The 12,025-nt window shown below is 36.3% G+C and overlaps 1 protein-coding gene across 1 annotated transcript; it reads left to right on the plus strand.

Annotated features, from left to right (window-relative positions):
• Window positions 1-6,380: 6,380 nt before the first annotated feature.
• Window positions 6,381-11,678, plus strand: LOC124359601 (formin-like protein 20). Its single transcript, XM_046812485.1, has 2 exons — window positions 6,381-9,329; window positions 10,452-11,678. Exons 1-2 carry the CDS (start codon window positions 9,318-9,320, stop codon window positions 11,550-11,552), a joined length of 1,113 nt encoding a protein of 370 aa, XP_046668441.1. The 5' UTR covers window positions 6,381-9,317; the 3' UTR covers window positions 11,553-11,678.
• Window positions 11,679-12,025: the final 347 nt, after the last annotated feature.

Below are 12,025 nucleotides of genomic sequence, written 5' to 3' on the forward strand. Positions count from 1 at the left end.
TATGTGTTACTTTTATATGAACATTTTGATGTCAAGTTAATTTCGCTGCGACACGTAATAACGGAATGGCGTAGGTTTCACTGAGTGTTATCCACCACTTGAATACACTAATAACGTAATAATACACTTGAATACATTAATGTTGCTTATCTACTGATTAGTATAATCAGATGGTTGTTGAAATTAACAGATGAAATTTCTTCACATTGTTGGCATATTGAACACTCGTTACAGCATTTATTTTCATTAAGTTTATGTTTTTATTTAATTATCTTAAATTTTGTTTAATTAGTTTATGTTGTAACCAAATACCCGTAAGAGTCAAGTTTTATACCGGTACTGTTAATGAGATGTTTTAACTACTCTATTTAGAATCAACAAAAATAATGCAGTAATTCCATAAATTACGTATAATAATAAGCTGAAATTTAAGTAATAAAAGATTAAGTTAATTAATTTTCCTTAGTAAATGTAGTAAATCAATCCATTTGATACAAGCAAGTTTTTATCCTCATTTTTCGTACTTTAAAGACCTATACTTATTATAATTCATTTTACGAAATGTCGTGGGGAAGGGTAAAACTTGTATTGGGCGGAGCTGCAAAATATGTATAGTTAACACTGCCAACATTAATACATTGTAATAGTTGTTTCGGTTATCAACTAAATGATACATTTTGTGGGAAATATCGAATATCCAATTACTACGATACATCTCATTAGTACTCGTAAGATGGTAAACACATTTGATAATGGTGGTAAAATTAAGAAAATAGTAACAATAATAATTAATGGTAGCAGGAATATTTTTCATGTAGACTAATGGAAACCATTAGCTCAAAACGCTGTAGGGATGATAATGATAACTTTGATCCGTGCTCTTACATGAAAACAAACCTCAAATCTCTATAATAAATTTAAGTTTAAGTAATAGAACGAACTTTCCAGATTATGTACAAAAACAAGTCTTGCGAACTCATTTGGAGCATTAAAAAACAAAACCGATTAATTCGTGTTTTATTCAAAACAAAACACGCATATAACGTATTTTCCTTACACCTCGAAAAGCAAATATGGACGTAAATTGGACCCTACAAATAATTCACTAAAATTTTAATATAATGTAGTATAAAATGTTTAATACCAAGAATAACGTATGTAAAACATAAACACGCATATAAACAAGTTCAGACATTTTATCTGTCATATGTGGATTTTTTGGAGTACATGAAGCCAGTAGAATTCCGGCGATACTCTAGCCCAGTTAAATAGAAGAGTTGGTATTACATAAAATCTTATTATTCCCGTTATTATATTGTATTGTCGACATACTCCACAATCCATCGAATTGTAATTAAGTAAATACCTCAAACACGGCGTGTTTAATATTATATAAAAAGTCATTATACTTAAATACAAGTTTCAAATCATATAAAATTACAAATAACATATACCAAACAGTAAAACTTGACAATGCAAGAAAACGTATGCGAAGAAGGCGTTAAATTGAAGGCGTTAGAGGATAATAATCCTCTAGTTGAATACAAATGTAATATTCATTTTTGAAAAGTTTAAAACAGGCCTATAACCTAAAATGGTTCAAAATTGTTTTAGGTATACCTGTCCAAATAGTTTAAATACTGCTTTAGGATATGTCTTTATAAATGTATAAGACACTATAATTGGACATCACCAGGAAGGGACACTAATTCGGCGAAAACGAAAGGGGTTAGAGGAAGCAATGACAAGGGTGGTTTTAGTTATCAGAGCGCCCTGGTGAGAGTTGCCAACACTACTTGGCTCAAGCAATATCGGAGAGACCTGTAGATAACCGTTCATTGAATTACAATATCGACTAGAATTATTTCTCTGATGCTGAGGTATATTTAATTTCCATGTTGCTTTACTAAGAGTTCGACCACTCTGACCGGTTATTATTGGTAATAACTGACCACTGTAGAGGCTACAAGCTTCATGGACAGGTGCCAGGGAACGGGATGATTTGGTGATATTGTCATTTCACAAAGACTATCCGAAACTCATGGATGAAGCTGGTGTAATATAATTAAGTACCTTATGTTAAAAATGTGCAATTTAGTGCCCTTGATCAAAGCTTATGGGCTCTTTTCAGCGACAAGGGTTTGGGTACGGCATTGCATTTACAGCGTAATAGGATTGGGTACATACAAATGATAAGGACTTTTCAACGAGCATCCAATATTTCACCGGTTCTTGAGACGTTTCATTGTTCAACTGTCTTATAATAGGGCCTACTGAACTAAAATGGAATATTTGTGATATGGGGAATACCATATTTGGAGATCAGGTTACGCGGTAGTCGTTATATGTAGTCTCGTCTTACAAGGAATGTTTACCAGCGACATTCGTATTGGTGGTCGTCATGTACTTTATCAATCGGGTGTGGAGATATGAATGCCACCCAATAACTATCACAGATATCGAATTTTTTGAACGATTGTTTAAAAGTTCCTGATGACATATTTCTTGAACGATACGAATTAAGGACATCCAGGAATTTAGAATCCAATGAGAAGGGATCGGGCGATAAGATAATGATTTCTTACAATTACTTTCACTGACCTTGGTCATGATCGGACACACGTAACAGTGAATAATGTTTCCTGGTTATACCTCTATTGGAACACACGCCTAATAATTGTACTGTGAGGCAAGATTGGCTGGAAAGATTTGTGACTGTTCCTCAGCTATTCTGCCCAACTTCCGTCCAGTAGATTTTTCGATGACGTCTCTACTAATGGCTACGAGCTCCCAGACATGATTAACCTAACGTATGCACGATTTTTATTATACATAAATATCCACAATTTCTACCGTATACGTAACTAGAAAGAAGTGCCTATTTCAAACCAATCTTCAAAAGAAAAATACAATAATTCGAGACACTGCTTGTTCCATGTAATATTCAAATATACAAATTTTGACATCCCAAATAATTCTTTGACTTACCATTGGGAAAAAATAATCTCCGTCTATATATATATATATATATATATATATATATATATATATATATATATATATAAATAAGGCTATTGCCATTTATACAATTTAATATATATATATATATATATATATATATACTAAAACGTATATAATATATATATATATATAAAATAGTATATAAGAATGTATATATACTCAACACTAAAAACGAATATATATATACATACAATTGTATAAATAAATATAATATTTAGATGTACGATATATCGAAAACAAACTGATTTATAGAATTGATTTTATGTGAAGCTTCGTTTTTAGTGTTGAGGAACACTGAATTCGATTATAGTGCATGTCTCTCCATGGGCTTTGGCTAAAAGTTAACGAATATATTATTTACATTGGGTATAACCATGGAGGTATACAGTTTATAGTAGGTATGTAGAAAACGGTTCTTGCATTGGGCTCCCGCCTCTTTAGTCAGATTGACGCCAAAAAATAAATTGACAATTCGGTTTAACTTGTTCATGTAGGTATTGGTTATAAGTCCATACAACCGCCAGACGTCTACAATAGTAGTTTTCCTAGGTTATTAATGGATTATGTAGAATATTCATGTCAACTTTGACAAAAATTTATTCAATTATTAAAAACTTCTACCTTTACAATTTAAAACATTGTTTTATCGTTACGGCTCCGCCCTTTGTCTTAGAAATGTACCAAACCCTGCCCTAATTCTTTATAAACATTTATCACGTAAAAGGTCCATTTCAATTTTTATTAGAATACTTGCAACCACAAGGAGTCTATAGTGGCAAACACCACTCCTCTCCGTTTGGTAAGAATTACCATACAATGTTTGTATAGACACGTAAAGAATTATGGTGTAATCGTAAATATACATATGTAAATTATTCTTTACATTACTCATTGCAATATGTAGATTAGACATTTAAATAACAGTTGCAGATCCAATATAAACGTAGGCCTATATTTTAGTTCCAAGGCCAATGCGGCCGTGGCATAACTAACGTCACATTCTTCAGGTTCACGCCGTGTCGGAACATTGCTTACTTGAGTAACTTCTTGAAATATTTCGGTGTCGTTATAGAGAGCCATCTTCAGTCAACAGATGGCAATTTCGGTTTAACATCTGCTGATGAACGCTGTTTGAACCGGAACACTTTGATGTTAGTGAAAACATATATTTAAAATTACGGAAGTTGAGGTACTTGAAATAAAAAATAAATAGTGAGAGAATTTTATTTTTAACCCAAAATAACGTGTAATAGATAACTAATTAGATGCCTGCAGACCTATACAGAAGTCCAGTGTTATTTATATATCCAGACTAATATACATGTATATGATTTTTGAAAATTATATAGAAGGCTATGTTAAACCAAATAAAATTATGTTTATCCATATTGTATTTGGATCGCTTGAGGAGCTGGAAAACTTATTTTTGTCTGTCTGTCCGTCTGAATGAGCGCTATGATGGTTCACGTCGAACTTTGGCTGAGCATCATTGAAGCCCATCATTTAGTAGGCTGATACAATTTTTCCTTCGTCTGCGGGGGGGGGGGGTATAAACATTGCTTTTCTGTATGATTGCCTGTCTGTCCTAAAAACATCTTAAGAATGAAATAAGCTATAGATTTGTAATACTGCATGCAACTCAACGAAACCTGTTACGGGACACTAGTGTGGTGTATAGGAATACCTACTGTAATAAGTAATATAACAATATAAAAGTACCTATGGGTTCATGTAGCACGGTAAATATTAGTTACAACTCTATTTTTATTTGTAAATTGAAAAAGTGCTAACTCAGCAATAACTCAGCTAATCCTTGAAAAATAAAGCAAAATTTGGTAGTAATGGATTTGTGATTAATTTCACATAATTTACAAATTAATTGGGTATTAATAAACATACACTTGTCATGTGATTCGATATTGATATTTTAAAACTGTTCTGAAAGGATTCTCACGTAGTTTTATATACTATAAAACACCTAAAGACAGACAAAAGGAAAACACAGCATTATGCCCTAATGAGTTTTTTAATTGTAGTGTTTTTAATTATTGATCACATGTTTCAGGTCACGCACGATCAGGACATTCTTTATACTCTTGATCGATCTGTATATTATAATGAATTCTTTCTTTCCACAAACAAACAGACTCATATACAACTTTCCAATAGATAGCAAAAAGAGATGAGCAAATAAATTTCACAAGAACGCACTAGACAACATCCTATAGAGGACACTATAAGGAAGTAATCTGCTCGCGAGTTGCTGACTAGGTGTCTAATCCGGTCGGAATCGAGCACAGCTTACGCTCTGGTAATACCACTACAAGAGTTCCCTAGATCGATAGATCAAACAAACACGGCTAAACTTTGCTGGACTCTAGTAATGAGTAGTAGTATTTTAGTAGGCTAGCTGTAACCGGCGGCTTCGCACAAAATTCCCTGTTGAATAAAAGGGACGTCATAGCCTTACCGACTCCTGAGATACGTTTATGTCACCTTTCCTGGCCCACTTCAGAATAACTGGACTCTTAAGTTTAAAGGACAGTGTTTCGAAGCCCTTATTACGGAGAGTGAAACTGTTTGCATAATAACCATTGAAATAACTCGAATTTCTACGCAACATTACACGATATATTGCTGAAGCTCTATAAAACATTCAAGCAGCACTCAAAAAAGTTTAGATCAATGAAGAGGAATAATATACTCGGAGTCCATACCTTCTCTTGGTGACAACACTTATGATGTATTTGGTGGTGCTTTAAGATAATCTTGTGACATAAGTACGCATATTTGAGGTACATATTATTTCGGTGTTTATGAAAAATGGTAATTAAATCGTACACATTAGGGTTTGGAGCTGCACGGCTCTGCTGGTTTTATTCCTGAAGCAACTGTAAATATGGCTACACAAAATGGTTCGAGTTCGCCATGACGACGTAATATATAGTTAAAGTTAAATTGTCATTGATGTTTACAATACACTACAATTTCTCATAACGCTTGAAATTCTTCAGTTTTTTTGGAAACTCCTAAATCTATATAAGTTACAAGGTGTTAAAATCTGTGGAAAGTACTTTACTAAAGGAAACAACATAGACCGTAGTGTTAGAGGAATATTTCTTTAAATATTTGAATAACCTGTATATTTCCAAATTAATACTTTTCATTTCCATAAAAACCTAACTCGTATTCTTATGAACATTTTACAAGGATCTTAGAGTAGTTGTGTAGAAATGGTTTCAGTGAAGGGGCTATAACCCCTGGCTCAAAGAGGGAGGGAAAGGTGGAGAGGGGGAGAGGAGAGGAGAGAGAGAGAGAGAGAGAGAGAGAGAGAGAGAGAGAGAGAGAGAGAGAGAGAGAGAGAGAGAGAGAGAGAGAGAGAGAGAGAGATCTAATTAAACCACCCTGTGTTAACTACGTATATCCCATAGAAAACTCTATTCACTTTTTGTGTAAATCCAACCAACCACAACCAGATTTATAGAAGTTCTGTAGAAAGCCCCCACCCCGAATGACCCTAACAATGATCTTGACCTATGACTTGTAGTAAGTAAGGAAACATTTCAACCCTATAGGACCTTTCTATCGAGACTTACTGCACACATTGGCGAACAGCCTGACTGACTGATTGTCTTTGGACCTCAAAATCAAAGGGTCTTCCTTATATCTAGAGAAACCTATGTAGGCCTACACAGTTGATTTAAGTCTCTATTATCTTTCTATGAAGAGTTTAACCCACAGACAGACGAACAACGACACTGTTTAAGAAGGCCTCTGTCGAAAGAGTTAAACTATCCACAAGTAAAGTCTACGGTGAAACTTCATAAAACCTGTTCGGGTCATAGCTTGAATGGGTTTTTTAACCAAACTTTAAAATCAATGTTATAACTTGTCAAGGAACTTTTTAGGCACAATTTACCATGTCATTTTGTTAAGCATCTCATGCGGTGATATATTCTTCGCATAAAAACCCGGCTTGGCTTTATAGAAAGGAAACTATTGACACCAGAACTTCATGTTTGAGATTTGTTAATAACATCGTAAATAAACAAAAGACGCGCTTATTATAAGTCTGGATATGTCAAAGGATCTGATCAAAATCTTATATTGTGTAATATTTTGTGAAATCAATTCATGGAAAGTTAAATTAGAGGTATTTCATGTGAATATTAAAAATAACATTTAAAATAAAGAACTCAATGAGTGTAAATTGAAAAAATTTCAAATAAAACCGTTTTAAATAGTACGTTTTACAATTTTAAATTTACATATAAATCTTCTAAACATTATTGGCTGAACTTTGTCAGTCGTGGGGTTGAAAAAATTACATTTCTGTATGTCTGTCTGTTTGTCAATCTGACTGTCTGTATCCACGATATCTCAAAACATCTATAGACATACCTTGCATGAAGCTTAATTTAAACATGAGGAACATTGAGTGCGATGGGGGTGCATATCTTTACTATAGATTACTTTGGTCTTAAGGGTAACCTTAATGGAATCGAGAAAAATGTGTAAACAAACTGCATAAACAAAGAACAATATCAGATCTGAGCACGTGACACTTTTGTCCGCGGTGTCAAAAATGTATAATAGACTGGATTCAATGTTAAAAATCGATGACATTTTTTACTTAGGTGCACTCTTACGTTGTAGTACCCGCGCTAGCTTACCGGAACGTTTTTTTTTAACATTGCTAGAAAACTTAATTTACTGAACAAAAATGTGAATATATCATGTGGCAAAATATCTATAGTATGAGTTCACATGTACACTTTGAAATTTTGATGAAACTTCACGTATACTTAAGATGAGAATTGAGTTATTTGATGGTACATGACCAACCATAGAGTTTGGCTTAGCGTCATTGATGGGTATCACTCAGAATGTCAATCTCTCTTCTGCCTGCCGGGGGGATGTAAAAATATCGTTTCTTTATAATTGTATGCCTGTATATCTGTTTTTAGGATATAGATTGAAATGATATGCATATATATATAATATTTTTTTTTTTTTTTTTTTGAAATTTTGCATGCAACCTTAGCGAAGTCTGTTGCGAGACACGTGGTGTGGCGTACCCTTAACTTGTTGGCTGATATTTAGCAAAGCATGACACCCGGTTGACTGGAAAAAGTTATATTTGTACTGTATGTCTGGCCGCACGATATCTCGAAGACGAACTGAAATTTTGCATGAGGCTTCGTTTATATATTAGCAACACTGAGTAAGATGACAGCTCCATGGGTTTTGGTTGAGCGTTAGTGAATATATTCACATTGATCTCATGGGAACCATGATGGCAACGAGAAAATAGCTGAATAAATCACTTTGTAAACTAACTGAAACCGTCCATTTAAGATTTTAACATGTTATTTAGCTGCAGAGTTTTTGGGAGGTGTCTTATTTTAAAAGTATAATCAATACGTACCTACAAACTTGATTTAGTGTACAGTTTGGTGATTTTGAACGATAAAGTATAAACATATTTTGAGCTTTTTACAGAGTACCTAATAAAAAGCTTTTGGGCGCGTATGTTATTTATATAGATGAGACTGTATATATGTTAGATGCAGTTACAAATGAGATATATTCCATAACTCTATGACCAAAAGATTAGAGAACAAAACTGCTTTGAGTTTAATATAGTTCTTATTGGGCTAAAACAAGACACCATCAGCACAGCTCGCTCTTAAGCTATATTAAAAAATACATATAAAAGCCTTAACTTTAAAACCTAAAATTGTTACCAAATATTATTCTAAACCATAACAACCACGTACTTTGATATGTGTGCCATTACAGTTTTTTCAGGTTTTGAAACTCTATTAAGCTATATTATGGGTTGATACAGAGTTTTAAGTAATTCATTTATAGGGTAGGAATCCACCGAAAATATTTATGTACTTTGTAACTAAAATAATATATAGATTACTGTGAGGCATACATATCTCAAATCATTCTACTGAATCAGTAAATGTACAACTGTGTTATTTGTTCGTAATTTTCGGTTTAAATTCTATTAGATACTGTTATTTATTTGTTCCTGAACATCAAAGTCATGTATTTTACAATTAATAAAAATGACCGTGCCATCGATTGCTTAGACTAACAGTCATTTGCTATACGTTACTGAGAGTCTGCTGCCGGAGATGACAGCGGGGGCTGGAGTTGCGACACAAGCACTACTGAGTCTGCAGACACAAACACAAGGAAAGTACCCTAGACATGACCTTGGTCAGGGGTATATAGCTGACTAGGCCTCTCAGTTAACATGTCATCTGTCAGCATCCATTGCCATGAGGGTTCTGGTGAGTCATCGTTTCTTTTCTTATAACGTATTACAATAATTTATAATTATTGCAATCAATACACTTCGAAACATTTATCAAAATATTATTAAAAAAGTTAGGATTTTGGCCTTCTGGGTTTACAAAAATGTTGAGTTTTTTTAATTAAGGTTAAGAATAAGGTTATATTCAAGTTATAAAACTGTTCACATGTAAGAAAGAAAACAGTGCATTCATTCAACAATGCAATCAATAAGCGTTTAAACATGAAATTTATAATGCGAAGGCAGCATGAAACATATACGTAAATGTTGCAATGAGTGGATACAATAGCAGTTTTCTGCAAATTCTTAAGATCGGGTATGAAAGCATAATGCAATTCTACGTACAACTGATGTGGGTCCATAGTGCTAATTTAAAAAGTTTAGTATTGATCAATGTTATGATAATTATTCATATTAAATACTACACATGAATATTTGCTGATTTCCGTAGTTAAGAAGCGAATTATTTCTTACCGACTAGTTATGTCCAAAGGGTAAAAGCTATGGTATATATTTCAAGACACAGCACGTAATATTTAATGATTTTATCTGAGCTGAGTTGATAACTAAATGACATGTCTCTGTTTTGGATTATTCACGAATTCCTTAGCGTAATTTTCATTCTTTGATTTAACGCACAAAAGCCCGATTTGTAACTACAGAACAACACAGTGTGTTACATGCTTCAGGAGGTGAGCGTTTCCAAACATAAACATTGGACACGGATGTGCAAATATTGACAACTAACAGTTGAGAGCTTTATTTAAAGCACTTTTTACTTTTGAAACACGTTTATCCTCTTTATAGTCAAATTATTACAAATTACTACTTATTCATTTAAAAATGAAAGTTGAATTTCGATAAGGAAATCAGAAATAAATAAAACTAAATTACAACCTTCAACGTGTGAGAAGCAGTGAGTGACATCACTCTTCATGGCACCAACATCGATGAGCCGACTCCAATTAACTTATTTGTTTTAAATAATTATTCTTCCTTCTATAAAGATTGTGAGCCGTTATAACCTTAGACATTAGAAATGTAGGTGTACGGATAATGTTTAATGATTAGTTTTAATGTGGATGGCTCTATCTTGCAGATAGCCTGCCTTTTCCTGGCAGGTGTTGCCTGGGCTAGGCCCGATGGTGCTTTTGCGCCTGCAGAAGTATATGGAGAACCAGGAAAATTACCAGTAGAATTTGCTCCACCTCCTCCACCGCCGCCACCACCACCACCACCACCACCCCCTCCGCCGCCGCCGCCACCACCACCTCCGCCACCATCGGCACCGTACGCTCCACCAGTACCGGTATACGCTCCACCGCCGCCACCTCCACCACCTCCGCCTCCACCACCACCGCCTCCACCGCCACCACCACCACCATCGGCACCGTACGCTCCACCAGTACCGGTATACGCTCCACCGCCGCCACCTCCACCACCTCCGCCTCCACCACCACCGCCTCCGCCGCCGCCGCCGCCACCACCACCACCACCACCTCCTCCATCGGCACCCTATGCCCCACCAGTACCAGTATACGCTCCGCCGCCACCACCACCTCCGCCACCGCCACCTCCGCCCCCACCTCCTCCCCCACCACCACCGCCCCCACCACCTCCACCACCGGCACCGGCACCATATGCCCCTCCAGTACCGGTATACGCTCCGCCGCCGCCACCACCACCACCTCCTCCACCACCTCCTCCACCACCCCCACCTCCCCCAGCGCCCTACGCTCCCCCTGTGATCGTATACGCACCACCTCCTCCAGTTTTTGCTCCAGTACCTATAGCTCCATATGCTCCGCCTGTACCTGTCTACGCGCCACCGCCTCCTCCCCCACCACCACCACCGCCTCCTCCACCACCACCACCTCCTCCTCCACCCCCACCACCACCTCCTCCTCCACCACCACCGCCACCGCCACCACCACCATCAGCACCGTATGCACCTCCCCCACCTGCTTTCGCACCCCCACCTCCCCCACCACCACCCCCGCCACCTCCGCCACCACCTCCACCACCACCACCATCAGCACCTTATGCTCCTCCACCACCTGCCTTTGCACCACCTCCACCTCCACCTCCTCCTCCCCCACCACCTCCACCTCCTCCTCCCCCACCACCACCACCTCCCCCTCCCCCTCCACCACCACCCCCGTCAGCACCTCACGCTGTCTACGGTGTACCCTCCTTTTAGTTTTATTCTGACGTGATATTTATATTCATTTTCTGATTTGTTGTATTCCTTACTGTCACACATTTTATGTCTGTTTGTCTGTGTTATATTAATTTATATGTTTTTAAATAAAACACATTTAAGAGACTACTGTGAACTTTACTACTGACCCATTAATCATAACTTTGTTACATGTGCATTTCTGCAGAAACTAATGCTTTCCAGTTTAAACTGTTGCAAACATTAGTTTTCCGTCCTTTGAATTCCTGGTTGTAACTAGGGTTAAATAATAACTTATTCATGTAAAAATGTGTATTTTTTCGTCCTCCGAAGTGTAAGGGTGTGCGTAGTTCTTTTTCTTATCTCAATATTGATTATAATTTAGGCCGTGCGTCAATTTTACGTAGCGGTAGTATTGCTGGATAAACAAAATACGTATATTTTATGTATAAGTGTGTATAGTAAAATAAGTAACTTAGGTTTTTTGTAAATAA

Source organism: Homalodisca vitripennis, chromosome 4, assembly GCF_021130785.1.
Source record: "Homalodisca vitripennis isolate AUS2020 chromosome 4, UT_GWSS_2.1, whole genome shotgun sequence".
Taxonomy (NCBI): domain Eukaryota; kingdom Metazoa; phylum Arthropoda; class Insecta; order Hemiptera; family Cicadellidae; genus Homalodisca; species Homalodisca vitripennis.